Source organism: Portunus trituberculatus, chromosome 9 (assembly GCF_017591435.1).
Source record: "Portunus trituberculatus isolate SZX2019 chromosome 9, ASM1759143v1, whole genome shotgun sequence".
Taxonomy (NCBI): Eukaryota; Metazoa; Arthropoda; class Malacostraca; order Decapoda; family Portunidae; genus Portunus; species Portunus trituberculatus.
Genome location: NC_059263.1, coordinates 2210029 through 2235000, shown reverse-complemented (window position 1 = coordinate 2235000; position 24972 = coordinate 2210029). Strand labels below are relative to the sequence as shown.

The window sequence follows — 24972 nt, the reverse complement described above, 5'->3', positions numbered from 1 at the left end:
GCGGGCTCCTGCTACTATCTGGCGCCCCACAACGCTAGCTGGGAGGAGGGACGGTCTTACTGCACCTCTCAAAGCGCCGCCCTTCTGCACCTCCACTCCAGGACAGAGGCGGACTTCATAACAGGTACGATCAGAGGTGGTGGTGGTGGTGGGTGTTTGAGAGTGGAATTGGTGGTGGTTGTGTTTTGTGTGTGTTTTGGGGTGAAATAGGTGTTTTGGGGGTGTTTTAAAGGTGCAATGTGTGGTAATTGGTGTTTTGGGAGTGAAATGGGATATAATAAGGTGATTGGGTATGAAATGGGTGTTTTGTGGGTGTTTTGCAGGTGAAATAGCAGTTTTAGGTGTTTTGGGGTCGAAATGTTTTTTTTTTTTTTTTTTTCGGTGGGGGGTGAAATGAGATGTTTTGGTGGTATTTTAGGTTTTGGGATTAAATGGACGTATTCAAAGTGTCTTGTGGGTGTTTACGAGTGACAAAGGGTGTTTTCGGGATGTTTTGCGGGTGAAATTGCTGGTATTTCGAACTTTTATGTGTGTTTTAGGATTGAAATGTGTCTTTAGGATGTTTTGGTGGTTAAATGTGGTGTTTTTAAGTGTTTGTAAGTGTGAGGCAGTGACAATGGTGATGACAGTGGTGTGATGGTGTTGTATTATCCGCAGAGGTGATGTCGGGGCGGAGTTGGCTCGGGGCGCGTCGCAAACGTGGGCGGGACAACGTGTGGGCTTGGACAGACTCCGGGAAGGCCCTCAACTACACACGCTGGACAGGGAGTGAGCCAGCCAGCCTGCAGCAAGACCTCTGTGCTGCCGTGAGTATGTGTAAATCTCTCTCTCTCTCTCTCTCTCTCTCTCTCTCTCTCTCTCTCTCTCTCTGTTTTTTATTCTTTTACGCATCTTCCTGCTTTCTCGTCTTTGTTTCCTTGTTACTTCCTCTCTCTCTCTCTCTCTCTCTCTCTCTCTCTCTCTCTCTCTCTCTCTCTCTCTCTCTCTCTCTCTCTCTCTCTGACTATTTTAACTATGAAGCGAGAGAGGTAGGATGGTCAAAATTGTATGGAAGGTGGAGGAAAGATGGAGGAAGGTGGAGGTAACTCATGGAGGGAGATATGGAGGAAAGAATTGAAGCTGGTGGAGGGAAAGAAGTCAGTACGAAACCCGTGGGAATTGCCTTTAATCTAATTTCTTGCCAGTGATCTCCAGCAAACTCATATTCTTTAGTGCAGTGAAGAGCTGAGTAAATATATAAATTAAACTCTTCACTACCATGACGCGTTTCCATAATATTCACTCTGCTTACTACTTAGTGACTCTATGCAGCTCCAGAAACTTGTGTGGGGGATTAGAATAGTGAAGTGTGTGGCCATTAACCTTCTGACCTCCATAGACCCTTGGTAATGTCAATAAAATGGTCTAATCGTTAAAATAAAGATAAAAAAAACTCAAGGTAAAAAATGTGTTCCAATATTGAAGGGAGTTAATGAGGCAACCCTGAAGGAAGCAAAGGAAGAACATGTGTCACCGGATTAGAAACACAGCAGGAGGAGGAGGAGGAGGAGGAGGAGGAGATAGAAGACGAGATTAAAGAGAAAGAAGAGAAGGAGGAGGAGAAATTAAGAAGAACGACAAGGAAGGGAATATACGAGAGAGAGAGAGAGAGAGAGAGAGAGAGAGAGAGAGAGAGAGAGAGAGAGAGAAGAAACGAAATGGAGGACGAACAAGGACAAAGCGGAAGATGGTGAAGGAGGAGGAAGAAGGAAAATGAAGAAAAAAAAATGAAGAGTGGGCAGAAACATTGAGGAAAAAAGTGGAAATGGAAAAGAATTGGCGGGAAAAACTTACAATCCATAATCAATTCTAAAAAGTTTGTTGTGGTCTTGTTACTTCATTCCCGTAAAAAGTTTAAAGTTTTGGAGGAAGAACACGATGGTAAGGAGGAGGAGGAGGAGGAGGAGGAGGAAGATTGAAGATGAAAGATGGAGGAGGTTTGCTGAGTTGTTACTGCGTCCCCTCACTCTCTCTCTCTCTCTCTCTCTCTCTCTCTCTCTCTCTCTCTCTCTCTCTCTCTTTCTGGCTTTCCCTTTATTATTCAATTTGTCACTTTACTGCCAGACTGAAATATTTAAGACTCCCCTAACACTGCAATTCTCTCCACCTCGTTTTCTTTCATGACTTTTCTCTTTCGTATTTCTTTAATTTCTTTTTCTTTTCTTTTTTATCAGCTTTACTGAAAGAATGATTCCTCACGTCTGTTTGTCTTTCATTTTCTTCTTGTTCCTCTTCTTTTTTTTTCTCTTCCTCTTTCTTTCTTCCTTATTTTCTTTCGTACATCGACCTTCTTTGTTTACCTTGGCTAAAGAATAAACTCTCCATGAAGTTGAAAATACAAACTAAGCACCACAATCAGAAACGCTTCCCTCTCTCTCACCGCGACCATTTCTTAAAGACCACAAAGACGATCAGCAGTTCTAAAGCGTATTTGTCCTTTTCATAATGCAGAAACCTTGTTAACATGTCACTAGAATCACAGAAACACCCTTAAAAACTCGTGTCACTTCATCTAGAGCCCTTGGAATATTGTGAACATTTCCTCTCTCACCGCGACCATTTTCAGACCACAGAGACGATCAGCCGAGTTCTAAAGAGTATTTGTCTTGTTGATAATACAGAAAAAATGTTAACAAGTCACTAGAATCACAGAAACACCCTTAAAAACCCGTGTCACTTCAACAAGAGCCCTTGGAAAATTGTGAAGGTGGTGCAGCAGGGAAATATAGATGTGAGATGCAAGGGAAGGTTCGCCCATTCAAGCAAGGCAAGGAAGAGTAAAGAGAGCGATAACTTAACTAAATAAATACCTGCCAGGGTGAGGAAAAGTACTGCAGGGAGGGAAGTATGCGAGTGTCTGTGAATAAAAGGACGGGAGATATTGATAAAAGTTAGAAATATGCTAATGAGGAAAAGGGGAAACATCGTAAAGGTGAAGAACTGCCAAGCTCGTAAATTTAGGAACACCAGTAACTCGAGATGTGTGAAGAAAACGAGATGGTGGCGAGGAAGCGAAAGAAAATGAAGTTCTGTTCTTCTTCTTCTTCTTCTTGAGAGAGAGAGAGAGAGAGAGAGAGAGAGAGAGAGAGAGAGAGAGAGAGATAATTTAATCCTATACACCATTCCTATTTCTTTCATATTTTTAGAACCCTTATTTGTCTGTGTGTGAGTGTAAGCATGAATTGGGTCAGTATTCAGAAACGCTTTGTTCTCTCACCACGACTATTTCCCAAGGTCACAGAGATGATTAGCGAGGTTTTCAAGTGCGTGTCTCCATTTAATAATGTAAAAATCTTATCGATCTGCCTCTAGAAACGTAAAAACTTGCTTAAAACATTTTATTCTCTCACCAAGACTTTATCCAAGGTCACAGATGATTACCGAGGTTTTCAAGAGTGTTTCTCCTGTTAATAATGTAGAAATCTTGTCACTCTGCCTCTAGAACCATAAAAACACCTTAAAAACTCATGTCAATTTCGATACACCGTTTGAAATAGTGGATGTGATGCGCAGAAGTGTTTGAAGATATGAGCCTTGGTGTGTGTGTGTGTGTGTGTGTGTGTGTGTGTGTGTGTGTGTTATGCAGGAGAAGCTGGCCAAAGACAACAAAAATGGAAAAAAAAAAGGCCCACTGGGTTGCCAATGCCTTCAAGTTCATAAGAGTTATTCAAAATTCAGGGACAAATGACATGTGTTGCAGGTTGAGCCCGGCGGAGCGTGGTTGGCGGTGGCGTGCAGCGATGGCGACACTGCTTATGTGATCTGTGACTACGTGCCTGGTGAGTGGTGGTAGTAGTAGTAGTAGTAGTAGTAGTAGTAATGGTTGTTATAATTGTTGTAGTAGTAGTAGTAGTAGTAGTAGTAGTAGTATAGCACCATCTCGTCATACACTTTTCCTCATTCCTCCTCCTCTATATTCTCTCCTTCATAATCGTAATCTTTCACTTTGAATACGATAGTGTGGCTCATCACTAACTCTCACTATTAAGAATACATCACAACCCTTCCCTCTTCCCCCCATTCACCACCACCACCAACACCACCACCACCACCACCACCACCATCACCCTCCACTATTACCATCATTAATAACGCCCCTCCTCCACCACACCACCACCACCACCACCATCACTACTAGTATCACTAATAACGCCCCTCCACCACCACCACCACCATCACCACCACCACCCTTCACCACTACCATCACTAATAACGCCCCTCCACCACCACCACCACCAGTATCACCACCACTAACTTCCCGCCCCTCCCTCCTGCAGGCTACAACCCTTCATGCTGGTGGGACCCGTGGTGGCGGTGTGCGGCGTGGTGGTGCTTGTGCTCAGCGTGGAGGTCTGCGTCAGGAGGCGAGAGTTCATCACCAAGAACCCTGAGGCGATCACCGACGACCAGGACGACGATAGACAGGTGGGGGTGACACACACACACACACACACACACACACACACACACACAGGGAGGCTCTGGCGTAGTGGATAAGGTAGTGAGCATGGGATCGGGCAGACGTCCACACGTAGGTTGGAATCCCACCACGTACAACCTTAAACACTTTGCCATTTGTCGAGTAGTTTAAAGTTACCTACATGTCACCATGATACCAAGGTTCTTGGGCTTGGGTGGTGATATGGGCCCTAATATGGGTACCACTATAAATAAAATTGCCTGCGCCACTAATGGGCAGAAGCTGAACAGCGCTTCCTACATAGTCTTTAAGTGTGGCGCTATAGGCCTTAACGTGAAAAAACACACACACACACACACACACGCATTGAAATATACAGAAGGCGGAGGGAGGGAGGGTTGGTGGGTGTGGTGGGTACCACTTTACGCTTGGACAACAAAACACTCCCACACAAAGTTTGGTTACGCGTTATAACATCGCCAATTCGGTTGAGTGGCTGCAGAACACTGGAATTACCTTGTTTGCTTTGAATAAACTTGCCAATCCTGGTCATATAATTTCTCAGTAGCAACACCTGTTATGCCCACATCAGGTGAAGGATTCAGTTTTCCTTGGATTGGTTCAGCCACCTCAAAAACTATGAGCTTGACTTTCCCTTGGTCTGTGTCCCGTGATCAGAGCACACACACACACACACACACACACACACACACACACACACACACACACACACACACACACACACGCGAACACACACACACGACACACGAACACACACACACACGAACACACACACCCACACACACACACACACACACACACCACACGAACATACACCACACGAACATACACCACACGAACACACACCACACGAACACACACCACACGAACACACACATACACACACACAACCACACACAACACACACACACACAACACACACAGACACCACACAAGACACACACACACAGACACCACATGAAGACACACACACACACACACCACAGACACACACACACACACACACAGACACCACACGAATACACACACACAGACACCACACGACACACACACACACACACACACACACACACACAGACAGACACACACACACAGACACCACATGAACACACACACACACACACACAGACACCACACGAATACACACACACACAGACACCACACAACACACACAGACACCACATGAAGACACACACACACAGACACCACATGCACACACACACACACACACACACACACGAATACACACACACACACACACACACATACACACACACACACACACACACACACACACACACACACAGACACCACATGAAGACACACACACACACAGACACCACATGAACACACACATACAGACACCACACGAATACACACACAAACACCACACAAACACACACACACACAGACACCACATGAAGACACACACACACAGACACCACACGAATACACACACACACAGACACCACACGAATACACACACACACAGACACCACACAAACACACACACACCACATGAAGACACACACACCCAGACACCACATGAACACACACACACACACACAGACACCACATGAACACACACACACACAGACACCACATGAACACACACACACAGACACCACATGGACACACACACACAGACACCACATGACACACACACACAGACACCACACGAACACACACACACAGACACCACACAAACACACACACACACACAGACACCACATGAAGACACACACACACAGACACCACATGAACACACACACACAGACACCACATGAATACACACACACACACACAGACACCACACGAATACACACACACACAGACACCACACGAACACACACACACACAGACACCACACAAACACACACACACACACACACGAACACACACACACACACACACACAACCTTCAGCCTGGGAGAGGGATGTCGTTCTGGTTGCACCCAGTGGACTCCCTCCATGATAACGAAAGATAAGGCAATGCGCACACACACACACACACACACACACACACACACACACACACACACACAGCCACCCACCCACCCACCCCCTAACCCTCACACCCTCGGGCCAGGAGTGGAGTGTCGGTCGAGTCCAGCCGGGGGAGAGGGGAAGGCTCCCCTATTGATGACGTCACAAATATACGTTATGCAAATCATTTTGAAAATGACGATTCTCAAAAAAGCAGCTGGACAAGAATGTTATAAAGATTCTGACTTGTTATCAATCGAAACTAACTTTAAAAATATAAAAATACTGCCAGGATGAGGATTAATAAAAGTATTTCAAAATTCATATTAAATAAAATGTTTGAACTTTGACATACTTAAAAGCAATCCTAAAGCCCACCAATTTCATTCAATAGGATCGAATACGTTTTTTAAAAATTATAACTGTTATTTCGATATATCAAAACGTGGCAACACGTCGAATTAGGAAAATAAACATTTAAAAATGACGTGTTCTACAATATTAACAGGGCTACAAATTTTTCTTAAGGTCCTCATATTTTACGTACCATTAGCCATACACACTTTTTCCATCATAAACTAATCTTTGAAAACACAAACACATCGCTACATCAGCAAATAAAAAATCACTGATAGCGGGAGTAAAAATTTCATCGTATTTTCGTCTTCTCGTTTACACCATACACACCCTCTAAATCACCGTACTTAACTCAATCCAGGCATGGATGACACGCAAAACACAACAAACTATCATTAAAACCCTTAAAAGGTACTTGTGACTTGGTATAAATTAACTGGGACATATGTATATAATAGTGGAAGTCGACGAACTGGTGGGACCGGCAGAGCATTTGCGCGGGGACCTGGTGATGACGTCACAGCAGCTAGTGACGTCACATCTTGGTCCGCTTCCCCTTACTGGGCCTTTATAACACATAAATCAGGTAATTCAGAATATATTTCATCAACGGACATGAAAGATTAGACTTATGACTCCACTTTGTGACCTGTCTGGTCTGTAATGAGTGTGAGATGAGGCAGATAATGGCTGAGAGAAAGACAGCGGGTTTGGTAACATATTGAGAACTGCTGTCCGCTTTGTGTCCTCAGCGATGTATAAATAGTTCACCTCTTATTACTGAGAGGCTACAGACACACTATTCACTTCGTTACTATCACTGTTATCACTATCTTCGTCTTCACTTCTCACCGTCACCTCACCGCGGCACCTTGCCCAGCCAGGCTGCTCATGCAAACACAAATGACCAGCTGGGTGGACCACGGCTCCCGCTTTGCGTGGAGGCGTTTGGCAACAATAGGAAGATAAATTTGTCAGAATCAACGCAGATAAAATACCTATATATATATATATATATATATATATATATATATATATATATATATATATATATATATATATATATATATATATATATATATATATATATATATATATATATATATATATATATATATATATATATATATATATATATATATATATATATATATATATATATATATGATACATAAGAAAATAGGCACACTGACATCTGTATGTATGTCGGTTCCCGACTTAATAAGCAGTTTTCCTACATTACAAAAGTTTACAAGGCGTTGCTACTGAGAAATTATATGGCCAGGGTTGGCAAGGAGTCAAGTGCTGGAGTGTGTACGTAGTTTATTCAAAGCAAACAAGGTAATTCCAGTGTTCTGCAGCCACTCAACCGAACTGCCGATGTTATTATGCGTGACCAAACTTTGTGTGGGAGTGTTTTGTTGTCCAAGTGTGAAGTGATATCCACCCCACCCACCAACCCTACGACCCACCCACCACCTTCTGGATATTTCAATGTGTGTGTGTGTGTGTGTGTGTGTGTGTGTGTGTGTGTGTGTGATTGTTATTTGTTTGTTCAGCTTCATTTATTCAACTTTATTTCTCCTACTATTATTTCTACTACTACTGCTATTACTACTATACTACTACTACTACTACCACTACTACTACTACTACTACTACTACTACTACTACTACTACTACTACTACTACTACTACTATACTATACTATACTATACTACTACTACATACTGCTACTACTACATATTGCTACTACTATTACTACTACTACTACTACTACTACTATTACTACTACTACTTTTTATCCCATAAATTTCTAATGTGTTGGCGTGTTTGGATGTTAGTGTGTTGGCGTGTGCTGGTGAGTTGGCGTGTGTTAGTGTCCTGGTGTGTTGGCGTGCATGGGGGTGGGGAGGGGAGGAAGGCGAACACTTACTGCATGTTCATTAAAACTTCAATAAAATACGTAATGATATTCCGGTAACATTATCATCTGATCGTAAAAATGTATTAAATTCCAGTGGCGATGAGACAGGATGATTGGGGGAGAGGGTGTGGAGGGGGCGATGTAGTAATAGTAGTAGTATTAGCAGCAGCAGCAGTAGTAGTAGTAGTAGTAGTAGTAGTAGTAGTAGTAGTAGTAGTAGTAGTAGATATCGTTGTAGTAACATTAGCAAGTTTGATATTCACACACAAGCACACGCTACTGTACCACCACCACCACCACCACCACCACCTAATATAACCTCCCCATCAGTCCGTTAACCAGCGAGCGGCAGTAAATAAGCAGCGGTGGTCTTATTACACCGTCAGCGCCTCGTTCATTAGCCAGACTAGCCACTCCCGCACCTGCACCCATTACTGTTTACCTGTCTCCAATAATAGCCTTCAAACTTCATCCCTTTAAATCAATACGGTGCAAAATTATGATGATGGCGATGCTGATGACCTGGACACGTGCTTAAAAAAAGGAACATATTTATTTAGCTATTCTGTAACAGTCTCCCACTTTCCCCCTCCCTTTCTGACCCCACAGTTGTGTCAGGGAACGAGAGGGAAGGGAAGGGAAGGAACACACAGCAGTAGTAGTCAGGTAGGCAAGGAGGCGTGTTAATATTTTGAATGCTTGTTTGGGTCTGCAACTGGAGTGAGGCTGAAGTGGAGTAGGAGGAGGAGGAGGAGGAGGAGGAAGCCTTAAGCCGATTAGTCTTAGTGGATCGAAGGTGCGAATGGAGGTGGAAGAGGAGTAGAGGTGGAGGAGGAAGTGTGCAAAGGGAAGGAAGAATAAGAAGGGAAACAGCAGGAGGAGGAGGAGGAGGAGAAGGAGAAAGTGTGCATGAAATAGGAACAGTAACAAGAGGAGGAGGAAGAGGAAGTGTCCAGTAAGAAGGAAGAGTAGTAGGAGATGGAGGAGAAACAGAAGTGAGAAATGCAAGAACAGGAGGAAGAGAGCAAAGTGGAGGAGGAGGAGGAAGAGGAGGAAGAAGAAGAGCAAGAACAGGAAGTGGGGAAAAGTAGGAGGAAGTGGCGATGATGAAGGAAACAGTAAGATGAAGATGTAGGCGAGTAAGAAGGAGAAGGAGAGAAGAGGAAGAGGAGGAGGAGAGAGAAAGAGAAAGTGAGAAAGGAGGAAGAGAATAAGATAATAGCAACAGTAACAATAATATGACAATGTACAAATGACAATAATAATGGTAATAATAATGATAACAGTTCCTCTCTCTCTCTCTCTCTCTCTCTCTCTCTCTCTCTCTCTTACCACATAAAACAATAAGAAAATAAGGATCCTATAAATTGTAGTAAAGAATGGAGGAGAGGAGAATATATCAAGAAATTTTAACACCAGTGGATTATAAAAAGTAGCTACGTTATTAATGAGGAAGGAAGGAAGGAAGGAAGGAAGGAAGGAAGGCTGGCTAAGATGTAGGCAAACTCTCTCTCTCTCTCTCTCTCTCTCTCTCTCTCTCTCTCTCTCTCTCTCTCTCTCTCTCTGGTACTACCTTCAAACGAGCAGACATTCACATTTCGTTGGTAGAGAGAGAGAGAGAGAGAGAGAGAGAGAGAGAGAGAGAGAGAGAGAGAGAGAGAGAGAGAGAGAATGAGCTGGGACAAGACTGGAGAATGTTGTGAGGTTATGGGAGATTAAAGGGAGAGTTGTGAGAGAGAGAGAGAGAGAGAGAGAGAGAGAGAGAGAGAGAGAGAGAGAGAGAGAGAGAGAGAGAGAGAGAGTGCGTGCGTGTGTGTGTGTGCGTGTGTGTGTGTGTGTGTGTAAAGACCAGAGGGAGAAGTCTCGTAAAATTTATGAGTAAGAGGAAACACTAAAAATCTTACAGTGCTTATGAAAAGTTAGGATATAAAGGAGGAGGAGGAGGAGGAGGTAGAAGGTAGAAGGTAGGAGGTAGGAGGAAGGAGGAGGAAACAGGGGGGTACAATCTTAAAGTTACAAGGTATACTGGAGAGGCGAGGTAGGAACGCGAAGCAGTAAGTAGCAAGGCGATCTATAGAGAAGCTTTGGTGGGGTAAAGTTTCGCAAGAGACGGTGTAATGATGTCGGGTATTCTAAAACACTCCGCGCTCTCGCCACGACTGCTTCAAAAGGCCACAGATATGATTAGCCCGTTTCTGAAGAGTGTTTCTCCTGTTAACCCCTTGAGCACCATGACGCGTTTCCATATTCATTCTTCTTATTATTTGGTGATTTTTTACAGCTTCAGAAACTTATGTGGTGGTTGAAATAGTGAAGACTGGCCATTAATCTTTTACCCTCTATAGACACTTAATTCCTAATGTCAAGAAAAGGGTCTAATCGTACACAAATCTCAAGGTAAAAATGTGTCTCAGTATTGAAAGGGTTAATAACGTAGAAATCATGTTTATATATCACTTTAATCTTAGAAAACCACCTTTAAAACCATGTGCCACTTCAACTAGACCCTTTTGAAAGTTGGCGAGGTGCAGCGAGGGAGTGTTTCAGAATATAGTTCGCAGAGTGAACGATGGGGAAGTTACAGGAGTGAGGTGCAGGACTGGTCAGCACGAAGGGACGGGACTTGTATAGAGAGGCGCGGGATTTCTGCTAGGGTTGAGATTCAGTGTAGTACAAGTTTAAGTGGTCGAGTGAGGTATTGCAGTGTTTAAGTGGGAAAATCTAAGCAGTATTAAGTTATTGTTTGTTATTGTTTATTAAGGTTTATTCAGGGAGAATAGTGACGAATGACTGGGAGTGGTAGTTAACTCTCGAAGGTGGACAGGATTGTGATGAAAAACGGGAGCAGGTCAATTTGTCCCTCAGCGATTGGTACTCAGGTCATCTCTTGCATTTGGAGGGTGGACAGAAGATTGAAGATTGACTGGGAGTGCTAGTTAACTCTTGCATCAGGAGGTGAACGGAATAGTGATAAAAACTGACAATACAGGTCAACTCTTGCATCAGGGAGGTGGACAGAATAGTGGTGAAAAACTGGCAGTGCAGGTTAGCTCTTGCATTAGAAAGGTGGACAGAAGAGTGAAGAATGACTGAAAGTATTAGTTAACTCTTGCATCAGGGAGGTGGACGGAATAGTGATAAAAAACAAGCAATACAGGTCAACTCTTGTATTAGGGAGGTGGTCAGAATAGTGGTGAAAAACTGGCAGTGCAGGTTAGCTCTTGCATTAGAGAGGTGGACTTAATAATGAGAGAGCAATGTTCTAGTTAAGGCCGTGTGTAGGGCAAGCCAGGATGTAAGGTGCACAGGAGCGGTGCCGTGTAGCGCTGTGGTGCCTTTCACAGGTGGAGGCGCCTTCAGGTGTGGTCAATCCAGGCTTCTCCGGAGCACAGGTGCATCCAGCGCCCTCTGCCCCTCCTGCCGCCACCACCGCCTTCACCAACTCCTCCTCCACACCCTCCTCCTCCCTGTCCATCCCTCCAGCCACCACCACCATCACCACCACTACCCCTGCCACCACCACCACCTCTCCACCTGAAGTCATTGCCACATAGACGTCAGGAATGCACCACCACCACCTTCTCCTCCTCCTCCTCCTCCATGGCTGCAGACGGAGGCGATGAAGAGGTGGGCAGGGTGGGAGGGCTTAAGGCACGAGTTATAGGGTGTCTGGGCGAGGCTGAGTGCTGGGGAATGAGAGGAAAGGGACTAGTGGGCTGAATGAAGGGCGTTAGTGGAGGTACCTGGTGCAGATTTACAGGGAGGGTGGGAGGAGGTAGCGGCGGGAAGAGGGTGCAGGACGTAATGGAGGGGAAAGAGGAGGAAGAGGAAGAGGAATAGGATTAAGACTTTGCTAATTCTCATAATCGGTGATGACATTTTAACAGCTCAGTCATAAAGCACTAGAGCAGGAGGAGAAGGAGGAGGAGGAGGAGGAGGAGGAGGAGAAGGAGGAGGAGGAGGAGGAAGAGGAGATGCATGGGAGGAGCAAGTCGAGAAGTAGGAGGATAAAATTGAAGAGAAGACGATAATAATAAAAGTAATAGTGATGAAAGCAAAGAAAAGCGTGAAAATAGAGAAAGGAGAAGAGGAGAAAATTAAATAGAGGACGAGAACGATAACATTACTAGAGAGAAGAGAGAGAGAGAGAGAGAGAAACAAATCTCCCCAAGCACACACACACACACACACACACACACACACGCACACTAAACAAACAAATACAAACAAAAAGGCATTGGTGGCGGTGACGGTGGCGGTGACAATGGCGGCGGTGGTGATGGTGAAGGTGGTGGAGTTGAGATGACCAGGTGTGTCTTGCTACAGGTGGACCCGGGAATCATTAATTACGGCTACGGGCACTTCGAGGAGGAGGAGGAGGCGGCGGCGGAGCAGGGCAGAGGCGGCGGCGGTGGCGGGCAGCAGGAGGCGGAGACACAACAGACGAAGCAACCCACGCCCCGCCAGTCCCTCAGAGCCTTCGCCGGCGTGCAGAAGGAGGGAGGAGCGGCGCCATCCAAACCCAACCCACAGAACGCCAAGCCAAGAATACAGACCGTCGTTGTCTCCCCGAGCAGCGAAAGGGAGAAGGAGGAGGAGGAGGAGAAGCAGGAGGAGGAGGAGGAGGAGAGTGCAGGTCCTAAAGTGGAGGTAGTCCCGGCTTCTCCCTCTTCCCTCTCCCCTCCTTCAATAGAGGAGAACTCTTCCCCCTCACAGGAGAATCTTGAGTTACTACTATCTCCAAAAACTTTAGAGTGATTTTGGTCATGTTTATCTTAGTGACCTGTCCTGACCTCCCTCTCTCACTCTTCCTCTCTCCCTCTCTCCTTCCCTCCTCCATCCTCCATTGACCTGCATGTGACCTTCCCTTATTCTCTCTCCTTTTCTTTTTTCTCTTTCTTTTGTTCTCATTGTCTGTTTTTTCTTTTTTTTTTCTCTTATTTTCTCTCTCTCTCTCTCTCTCTCTCTCTCTCTCTCTCTCTCTCTCTCTCTCTCTCTCTCTCTCTCTCTCTCTCTCTCTCAGTATTGAACGGGTAACGAGCAAATAAAAGATGAATTGGGAACTAAAAACTTAAGAAAAAAAAAGGAAAAAAATTGAAAAAAGACTCGGTAATTAATTTGTAGCTGGATTTTTTTCTTTTTTGTGTCTTTTTCTTGTCTTTTTTTTTATTTCCTTTTGCATTGCGACGATATGTAATTAAAGAGTCTCATTATGCTAGAAGAGGAAGAGGAAGAGGAGGAAGAAGAAGAAGAAGAAGAAGAAGAGATTATGGGTTATTTATTATGCACTGTGTCTAATTATCATCATTATCATCATTATTGTATGTTGTTGTTGTCATTGTTGTCATTACTAACTACAGCTGTGTTAGTGCAGTGCCACGTGTGACTCTTGAGGTTGATAGGCAGGGCTGAGTAGAAGACAAGATAGACTGTGATAGGTAATATAATCGAGTATGTTATAGAGAGGCCTTAAATATTCTCTCTCTCTCTCTCTCTCTCTCTCTCTCTCTCTCTCTCTCTCTCTCTCTCTACTAATATTGTCATTATCGTCCTCTATGTAATTTTCTCCTCCTCTTCTCCTTTCTCTACTTTCACACTTTTCTTTGCGTTCATCACTATTACTTTTATTATCATCGTTTTCTCTTCAGTTTTCTCCCCTCTCTCTCTCTCTCTCTCTCTCTCTCTCTCTCTCTCTCTCTCTCTCTCTCTCTCTCTCTCTCTCTCTCTCTCTGGTTTAGTTTACCGCCCTCATTCATTGCCAAGGAAAGTATTAATTAATTTCTTGATACTAACTTGCTTTCCTTCTCATACACAACCCTTCCCCCCCTCCTCCCTTCCTCCCTTCCTCCTTCCTCCTTCCTCCTTCTTCCCTTCCTCCCATCCTCCAATCCTCCAATCCTCCTTTCCTCTCCCCATCTTACCTCTTCCCTCACCTCTTGTAGCGATGGTGTGTGTGTGTGTGTGTGTGTGTGTGTGTGTGTGTGTGTGTGTGTGTGTACGGTTCTTTTTCCTGTTCATTTCTTTACTCTCTATTCTTGTTATGTACATAGCTGTCTACTTTGTATTAATTAGGGTTGTATATCAATGAATAGCTGGAGAGTTAGTGGAAATTTTTTATTATTGTTGTTGTTGTTGTTGTTATTATTATTATTATTATTATTATTATTATTATTATTATTATTATTATTATTATTATTTTATTTATTTATTTTTTTTTTTTATTAATATTGTTATTATAATCATTATTATTTTGGGTACACTTATGTATACTGTGTGTGTGTGTGTGTGTGTGTGTGTGTGTGTGTGTGTGTGTGTGTGTGTGTGTGTGTGTATGGGGTTTACAAATTGATAGGACACACAATAAACACACACGATAACACACACACACACACACACACACACACACACACACACACACACACACACACACACACACACACACACACAGTTGCCAGGAAGTATGGTGTGGTCGTTTCTTCAATCAAAACATTCAATCAGTAATTAATCTAGCTCCGCCCTGAACCTCCTTGGTGGCCGCCTTGGGAAGCCCTCGAGGCGGCCCCTGTACCCTTGGCCAGAACCAGGGCACCTTAACACACCTGCTGTATTAAGCATTTGCGTTCCCTCAAGCTGCATCCTGAGACGCGTTGCTGTCTCGCCACGTTCACAGCGGGAGTGGTCTGAGTGCCTCGGTTCCCTGGCCATGAGTATACAAAGGCGGTTCTCCAGCAGTAGTAGAGGTAATAACGTAGCGCCGTTTTGTAGACACAGGTGATGAGGAGAAATCCTGCAGAAGTGGCGGAGGCGACTTACACTACACGATCGTTCATTAACCCCTTCAGTACTGGGACACATTTTTGTACGTTTAGACCTTTTTATTGACATTAGGAGGGGTTTATGGAGGTAGAAGATTAATGGTCCAGAGTCTTCACCATTTTAATCCCCACATAAGTTTCTGAAGCTGTAGGAAATCACCAAATATTAACCAGAAATTATGTGGAAACGCGTCATGGTACTGAAGGGGTTAAGGGTTTTCAGGGAGTAGGTGGAAGTGGAGAGCAACAAAGGTGGCAGGCAATAACCAGCAAATCATCCTCTCCTCCGCCCCATCCCCCTAATCTTTATTTCCGGGAAGATGCAGGCAATTTGCTCCTTCCCTTGTTATGCCTTGTTCCATTGTAACACCCCGCCCCACCGGTACCCAGTACTACGTTGTTGTGAAGGGTAAGGGGCTGGGGTGTCGGAGAGGTTGTGGCAGGCTCTCTCTCTTTACTTTGCCACCCTGCTCCTCGTCCCCGCGAAGAGGAAGAGTAATGCTGGGGAAATGGCAATAATCTTGGCTCACTAATTTCCCGAGACTGACTCTGTATTCATTTCTGGACAAATATATGATGCGCTTTCAAGTCGTGATCTATAACTACACAATAAAGAGATCAACATTGAGATTAACTGAATGAATCTGAACCTAATCTAACCAAACCCTCAGATGAAAACACTTATGTCATTTTAATAATCATCGAGGAATATTGTAACATCATATAAAGGATCTCCTCCTAGTCATAGTAAGGCCCTGAAAGATCTTGCCGTGATCCTTTACAGCTCCTCATCACGACTCTCTTAACTCCTTCAATACTGCAAGACACATGTTGACTTATTTTTGGGTATGGCTATACGATTTGTTAGCATTAAGAAGGGTATATGGAGGTCAAAAGATTAGTGGCCAGTCTTTATTGTTTTAATTCCCACATAAGTTTCTGAAGAAGTATAAAAATTGCCAAATAGTAACCAGAATGAACATGAAAACCCGGCACGATACTGCAGTGGTTAATCCAAAGCATACAGTTTCCCAAGTCGCCCTGCACGTCTCAGGTCATCACCATATCATTATCGTACGTGACATTCCATGCTAGCCTATGCCCAGAGTTCAAGCTTAACATAGAAGTGCTCGTTTTCTCAATATTGTACTGAATAAAGATATAAGGCAATATTGTATCCTTTCTCTCCACATCACATCCCCTTGTAACAATAATGGCTGCAGTAATTAGTCTGTGCAATCGTGTAAGTCATTCCATTAATCTGGCAGGCATTATGACGACCCACACGGTGTACTCTCTCTCTCTCTCTCTCTCTCTCTCTCTCTCTCGATAAAGGGTTAAACCGTCAGCTCTTCCAGTACCGATCCAGAAATATGCTGAAATAATCTGGCCTCCCGCATGATATAATACTAATTCTTGACACTCATTCCAGGTGTCGGGCTGGCCATTATATCCTACTTGACAATTTAGGGATGTGTACCGAAATTAGGTATGCCGAAACACCATTTTTTTTTTCCTGTGTTATCGATATTACTGGTATCAGAACCATTTCGATATACCGCTGTACCGGTCTTTTTTTTTTTTTTTTTCGATATAATGGTGCCCGCTCTCCTCGTTTCTCGGTTTTCCCTTCGCAGTTCCTCTGTAGCGGGTAGAAATGAGCTGTCAGGTCCAGCAGTAACTGTCATTAGCTGCCTCAGTACTTGGTTGGAAGTCAAGGGAGGAAGGGTGTCACGCTTTAACTCTCTACTTTTCCTTACATGCATAAATTGACGAGAATTAGAATCAGAAGCTTCAACAAGAAGAAATAGAGCGGTCAAGACAAGGAGAAACAAACACACAGACCCGTCACTGTTATCTCCCCTCCCCTCACCTGACTCACCTCCCTTACACCCCACCCCAACTACACTCCTACACCACACACTGAGTGGTGTATCTTCACACTTGTTGTAATGTCCATAAAAACTTGTTATGTGACTACCTTTACCATCACAACTAGCCTATTATTATTATTATTATTATTATTATTATTATTATTATTATACAACTCAAAAGAACCTTGACAACACTATTACAAAAGATCATTTTGACACAGAGGTATGAAGGTGAACCAAACAAATAATAATAATAATAACTTCACAGTGTCCATGTCTCACCTCAACACACTAATCAAGACTCAATCCAGACCAGTCGTAATATAGCAAATTGCCATGACATTGCTGGTGGTACCTTGCGACACCCTGACTTACGAGTGGGTGGGATGGGAAGACTTAATTTTTGCTGTGGCCCTGGGTTGTGTGCCAGGGAAGGGGGGACGGCCTCCATGTCCGTTTTACCTCGGGGACCCAAATGTCTTGAAACGGCCCAGGATAGGACACTGCTGGAGGAGGAGGAAGATAAAATATTAAGGATGAATGGAAGGGAGAGAGAAGGGGTGAAAAAAAAAATATTTTGTTCAATAAATCAACTTCATGACGCCTAATCAAACATAAGAAATATAACTTAACTGCTTTTTTTTAAGGTGATTCTTTTTTTTTTTTTTCCATCAGTATCAGGCTAGGACATATAATAAATAAAGCATACCCAGCATTCACCTACATAATGATAATATCAAACATCAATAACCTTACGTAGTAAAGAGAACAATGCATGCTTAAAGTGATGACAGTTGTTTATGAAGGTGCCAAATCTTTGCAAAAAAGTTAAACATTTATAATTAATGAAGAATTCTAATATAGAAAATATGTATCAAATCAATGCAAAGAAATGAAACACGATAAATTTTGAGGTATTATATTGACGTGGGAAAAGAGAGAGAGGTTGCAGGAGGTGGCAAGAAGCGGCATCAGTGGGCGCGGGGCCATTTAAACACAAACCCAAGCCTTGGATGTTGGAGCGTTGAGACAGCAGACACACTGCTGCTCCTAACTCCTCCACTCTGGATGCCTTGAAGTCCTTCACCAGCTACCTCGCCAGTGCCGCCAGCATGGTCCGTCCCGCCTCCACCCCGTGAGTCATGCAACCTCTGTGTGTGGAGAAATAAAGCAAGGATTGAGTGAAATTGTAGTAATGGCTTGATGCTGTCTGTTGCCACGGACGCTATACCATAATGGCACCACACACCTCACTCAAAATCGTGTGTGTGGTGGCCCCTCTACTGGTAAACATAAAGGTAGGTGGTTTAGTAAAGTGGCAGGGATTACATAAGTATGAGAAAAAGTCATGGTGTGTTCTCCACGTCCTATATCAGCCATGGTGTGTTTTTTTGGTGTTTACCTGGTGGTAATCACCTTCGTGCTGGTGTAGTCAGGTTTAGCTAGCAGTGTTTTTGTTGAGTTCATTTACAGATTTGCACGTTTAAGTAAGATGAGGTAGATAGTGGTGTGGCTCAGCTCTATTATTTTATTTACAAGGTTCTTTTATTGTATCAGGTATTGTTAGTCATTTGATTTTTATTGCTACTGATGTCCCTTCTATTTTTTCATGGTAATGTTAATCTTATCTCCAACTCCCCAGATAATCTTGAAGCCTCTTTCCATGTTGATTTGTGGCTGACATGCACCTCATTTGTACAGGAAGCGCATGCTGACCTCCACCCCCAAGGCAGGAGCCAAGCCACCAGGGGAATTCCCAAAGCTGTCCACAACCACCTCCTCCTCCTCCCCCAACATCTCCTCCAGGCGCCGCCGCTCCTGCATAGCTTTCAGAAAGGTTCCCTTGTTTGTCTTTTTGCTTGCGTATTAGTGTTGTGTGATGCAGCCTCATGAAATGTATCACAGGGGAGGTTTTATGTTTGCACTCTCTTTGCCTTACACTGCCGACCTATCATGAACTCTACATCCTGCACTTGCTCTCCTTGTGCCCCCAATTATTCATTCTGGCAGTTTTTTACAGCAACTCTCCCTCTTCATTTCTGCCACAGGGTGCCAAGAGAGCCAATAAGTCTGGCAACCCTCAACTCGCAAGTACAGATTCAGGCCTGGCGTAGTTGCCCTGAGGGAGATCCGCTTCTATCAGCGCACCTTTCACACGCTCATTCCCAAGCTGCCTTTCTCTCGGCTGGTGCGGGAAATCTTGGCAGGCTTCCGCCATGATCTCAGGTTAGTGGAGTGTTGTAGATTTACTTAGTGTTATTCCCTTGGGAGCATTGTAGAGGTATTAGCAAAATTTATATGATGGAAAGATTAATTTTCCCTGAGATATTTAAGGACATTAAGGTCACAAGATATGAATTCTTTGTGTGAATTTTAGTTGAACTGGTTTTCCTATCAGTCCAAGTACTGTGTCTATCTTTTGGTTTATTTGTGTTTGATGTATGTTCTGAAGAACTCTTTCAAGGGAATTTGTGGTGGTGGAATGGAGAACGCTTGTAGAGTAGTACTGAAATAAATATAAATCTGTCTGTGTCAGTAATCACTGCTTGTTCTGTCTTTTGAAGGTAGAAGTTGCAGTAATTAATGCGTTGTTGAGAGGCACAGTGTAACTGTGGCACTGTAACTTTCACTGTTTGACGTGTGTAGATCTTTTCTTTACACTGCAGGATTCAGTCATTGGCATTGCAAGCCCTGCAGGAGAGTGCCGAGGTGTACCTGATTGGCATGCTGGAGAGGGCCAACTTGTGTAGTGTTCATGCCCGTCGCATCACCATCATGCCCAACGACATGAAGCTGGTGCGGCGCATCAGGGAGGATTGATGGCGCTCTGCTGGCTCTCCTCCTAAGGTTAGCCACTGGAAGATGTCTTAATGAATCCTGCATCATCGCTTCTCTGTCACCTTCCATTGTGCACCTGGTGTCAGAATACCAGCCACTCCATCTGGAAGTTGGCTGTGGTGTGTGACACACACACATTTTAGAAGTATTAGGTTGAATTTTTTTTAGATGGTTCTTGATCTTTTATTTATTTAAGTGCCAAAGAAGACCCACTAATGTTGTTTTGTGGCTTTTAGATTGTTTTTTCTTCTGTATGTAGGTAGTGAGTGAAATGTGTGGGTGGATGGAGCTCTTCTCTTTGTTAATCCATCAGTAAACAAAATCTAAGTATTTTTTGTAATGTTGGTGATTGGAGAGATTAACCAGTCACTTGCTGCCCTTTGACAATTAACAAATACATTGGGAATATTCTTCTATTCCACTCATGGGATCTTACTGTAGCTGTAGTTCCATTGTAGAGGTTTTTACTTTGTGTGATTAAAGAATGTAATCTGTACCTGACATTCAAAATTTTGTCAACAATTTTTCATAAATATTCAACATATAAATGTGTTTGTTTATTCCTCAGCATTTGTAAAGTAACTCTGAAAGTTCACCTGTGAGGTGTTATGCTTGTTAGCTGTATCATTTTTGTCAGTAGGGCTGATGGCTGGTGTTCTTACTATACTGAAAGTTTATTGAATGTAAATACAAGCCATACATATGTACAAATATATAAGGCGGCCACCAGCTCGCTGGTGGCACGGCGAGGTGTGTTCCTCTGTCTTCCGATGTGGTGGCGGTGCAGTTGTGCATGGCGGGCAGTTACGCCTGGTTAGTGAGGTGGCCGTGCCGACCTTAGCACTCCCAGCATCACGTCTGGGCGTGTGGCGGATCAGGAGGGTGGCCTTGATCTGGTGGCTGTTGAGGAAGTCCTCAGGGTTGAAGGGTAGTGGCCGCGCTGGTCTGAGGGCGGTTAACATAACATAACATTTGTGGTCCCCATACATGGGGATCATGTCTTGTTTAACTATAGTAAATTTCTTATAAAAACTATCATGCAGTGCTATACATAATTATAAATCTAATAAATTTAAGTGCTTATCTAATCTGTTTTTAAACATTGTCAAACTAGTGCTATTTACAACCGTCTCTGGCAATGCATTCCAGAAGTCTACCACTCTATGACTAAAGAAATATTTTCTTATATCTAACCTGCAGCCTTGCTTTCTAATCTTCCTGCCATGATTTCTAGTCCTATTTCCTCCTCTAAGGTAAAGAAAGATCTCACATCTATGTAGTTTGTATCTGAGAACATTTTAAATAACTCTATCATATCCCTCTTATACATCTCCTCTCAAATGAAAACATGTTTAATTCCTTTAATCTATCTCTATACTCCAGGCGCTTTAATGCTGGTATCATCCTAGTTGCTCTTCTCTGAACTGCTTCTAACATGTTGATATCCTGCCTATAGTGGGGTGACCAGGCCTGTATGCAATACTCTAAATGGGGCCTAACATAGGAATTATATAAGCTACGCACCACTTCCTTACTTTTATAACTAACATTTCTATTTATAAAACCCAGGATCCTATTTGCCCTATTTCTTGCTTCTAAACATTGCTTTGAAAATTTCATAGTCCTGTCTATCACTACTCCTAAATCCTTTCCTTCCTCTACTGCCTCTAGCCAACATCCCTCCATCTCATAGTTAAAGTTTGTGTTGTCTTTACCTAAATGCATAACCTGACACTTATCAGAATTAAACTCCATCTGCCACCTGTCTGCCCATGCTATCAGCCTGTCCAGGTCTCGTTGTATTCTGTAATTGTCCTTTTCACCCTGTACTGCACATGCTATCTTAGTATCATCTGCAAACTTTGATACTTTGCTACTAATTCCTATATCTAAATCGTTAATGTACACCAAGAAAAGAAGAGGTCCTAGCACTGATCCTTGGGGTACCCCACTAACCACTTCCTTCCACTCAGACATTGCCCCATTTAATACTACTCTCTGTTTCCTATCAGAAAGCCATTCACTAATCCAATCAACTAACCTACCCCTATCCCATGTAGTCTCAATTTGTACACTAGCCTCCTATGCGGTACCTTATCAAACGCCTTGCTAAAATCTAGATATATAACATCTATGCTATTTCCATCATCTAACTCCTTGGTAATATATTCTAAGATATCGAGCAAATTTGTAAGACAGGACCTCCCTGATCTAAAGCCATGTTGGGTATCTCTAATTAATCTATTCTCATTTAAATGCTCCCAAATACTACCCTTAATGATTTTCTCTAGTATCTTACATACTATACTAGTTAAACTGATCGGTCTATAATTATTCGCATCATCCTTCCTACCTTTTTAAATATTGGAGTAACATTAGCTAACTTCCAGTCCTGAGGTATCTCAGCAAACCTAAGTGATCTTTCAAAGATTAACTTAAGTGCTTCAGAAATACTGTCTACACCCTCCCTAAGTACTCTGGCATGTAGCTCATCAGGACCACTAGCTTTCCTATCGTCTAGTTCAAGAATAAATTTCCTAATAATTCCCGGTTTTATATCAATATTTTCTAAAGCTCTTAAACTACTCGTCGCACTGTTTGTAACAGGATTTCCTATTCTTTCCTAGTAAATACTGAAGAAAATTGTTCATTCAATAATTCTACTATGTCTTCATTTTGATCCACTACTACACCATCTTTTCTGAGTGGTCCAATCCTATCCTTATTTCTTTTATCACTGACCTTGTAATAACTATATAATTTTTGGGATCTTTACTCCCAGCTCTAGCTAGTTTTATCTCTGCCTGCCTTTTACTTTTTTATAACCTTACTCAAATCATCTCTGACCTGTCTGTACCTAATCAAATCTACATCTTCCCACTTTTCTGCAACTCTCTGTATGCCCTCTTCTTCTCTCTGATCTGGCTACCTATCTCATGAGTCCACCATAATGGCTTCCTGTTTCTCTGCCTTATATCTTTGTAAGGGATACACTGCATCACTATACCCTTTACTACAACCTTAAAAATATCCCACATCTCCTGTGCAGTTTTATTTCCAAAACTATCTTCCCAGTTTACCTCTCCTAATAACTGACGTAACCTACCATAATTGCCTTTCTGATAGTTTGGGACTCTAGTCTTATTCACTATATTATCCCTACTGGAATTAATGATAAATCTAATTATATGATGGTCACTGTTTGCTAAAGTCTCTCCTACCTCAACTTCCTTTAAACAATGCTCAATATTTGTTAGTACTATGTCTAAAACCTTCCTCCCCCTAGTAGGTTTATCTACCATCTGCACTAAATAGTTATCCTGAAAACTTTCCATAAACTTATTTTCACTAGCATCTCCTACCATCCTCTCCCAGTTTACTGACTTAAGATTAAAATCCCTAAGATAATTGTCTGACTAGTACACCCCTATTTATCTCATCTACCATAAGGTTGTCTACATCTGCTGACTGGTTAGGTGGCCTATAAAAGCTCCTACTCTAATAACCTTACTTTTGTTTACTCTAACATCCAGCCATAAGGACTCTACTCTGTTATCTACCTTAATACCATTAACCTGACTGGAAATGAAGGATTTTTTTACATAAATAACTACTCCTCCGCCTATCCTACCAATTCTCTGGTGTAAATACATAATGTATCCATCTACTTCATATTCTTTCCTATTTTCCTAAACTTTTCCTCATTTACCCATGCCTCTGTGACACATACAACATCTAAGTCCTCCTCAACTATATAACTAGATAACTCGTCCTTCTTGTTCCTAAGACTCCTGGCATTTACATAAAAACATTTAAGTCCTGCTACCTTCCTAGATGCTGTCTCCTTATTTGGAATCCTAATCTTATTCTCTCCTATTTGCACCTGGAAATCTTTCCTAATCTTTTCACTATCTCTGTTTATCCTATCTAATTTATGTCTAGCATCTTTCTTCTGGAATGCATTTGCTACCTCACCCCTACACTCCATCCCAACTCCCCTCCAGACATCCACTCAGCACATCCACACCCTTCCTACTCAGATGCACACCATCCCTAGCATACAAATCCTTCGCCCATAGAACCTATCCCATACATCCACAAAGCTGACACCCACATCCTTACACATCCCTTTTACCCGATCATTCACACCAATGGCTCTAGACAACCATTCCTGCTAACATACACACGAGGCAAGATTCCTGACACTACACACCTCCTACCACTCTCCCTTATCTTGCCTAACATTTCCCGAAATCTTGCCACTAACTCCTCCGACCCACCTGCTCTGACATCGTTCCCACCTACGTGCAAAACTACTACACCCTCCCTCTCCATCCCCCCAACCCTCTTCTGCACCTCCTCACTCACTGCCTTCACACCTGCACCAGGCATACACACGTTCGTCCTCCTATCCCTGTCTTTCCCACAGAAAGTGCTATCTAAATACCTAACCTGAGAGTCACCCACCACACACACCTGAGGTGTGCTAGGCACAACCATCCTCCTCCTCTCCTCTACCCCCTTCTTTCTCCTTTCACTCACCACAACCACTTCATTCACTCCACTCTCACTCTCCCCCCCTCCAACAAACCGAACCTATTTTCACACTCAACAGGTTTAGTCCTATCCTCCCTAACTGTCTCCGCTTTCCTTCCCCTCGCAACCTGCCATCTCTGCCTATCCTGACTACTATCT

The 24972-nt window shown here is 43.1% G+C and overlaps 2 protein-coding genes and 1 long non-coding RNA gene across 6 annotated transcripts in view; 2 read left to right on the top strand and 1 right to left on the bottom strand.

Moving 5' to 3' along the window:
• LOC123501191 overlaps positions 1 to 13667 on the top strand; it is a 56124-nt gene extending 42457 nt beyond the window's left edge. For 2 of the 3 annotated variants that reach the window (XM_045249852.1, XM_045249853.1), the window contains 5 exons: positions 1 to 124; positions 658 to 806; positions 3740 to 3818; positions 4317 to 4464; positions 12095 to 12899. The exon at positions 1 to 124 is cut by the window's left edge and continues 29 nt beyond it. In XM_045249852.1, coding sequence (XP_045105787.1) covers positions 1 to 124; positions 658 to 806; positions 3740 to 3818; positions 4317 to 4464; positions 12095 to 12470 — 876 coding nt within the window. In that variant the 3' untranslated portion in view covers positions 12471 to 12899. Of the gene's footprint in view, positions 125 to 657; positions 807 to 3739; positions 3819 to 4316; positions 4465 to 12094; positions 12900 to 13076 lie in introns of those variants that run through there. The other variant, XM_045249854.1, reaches the window with a different exon arrangement.
• Positions 13664 to 18589, bottom strand: LOC123501193. 2 transcript variants are annotated; one of them, XR_006673583.1, is made up of 3 exons: positions 18442 to 18589; positions 16860 to 17945; positions 13664 to 14281 (listed from the first exon to the last, which is right to left on the bottom strand). It is a non-coding gene; the product is annotated as an uncharacterized LOC123501193 (long non-coding RNA). The 2 variants fall into 2 exon arrangements; XR_006673582.1 differs by lacking the exon at positions 13664 to 14281 and having other exon boundaries at positions 16727 to 17945.
• A 342-nt stretch (positions 18590 to 18931) lies between these two features.
• Positions 18932 to 20825, top strand: LOC123501459 (putative histone H3.3-like type 3). The gene is made up of 4 exons (XM_045250295.1): positions 18932 to 18936; positions 19141 to 19284; positions 19507 to 19665; positions 20106 to 20825. The coding sequence occupies exons 1-4, from the start codon at positions 18932 to 18934 to the stop codon at positions 20257 to 20259; spliced, it is 462 nt and encodes a 153-aa protein (XP_045106230.1). The 3' UTR covers positions 20260 to 20825.
• Positions 20826 to 24972: the final 4147 nt, after the last annotated feature.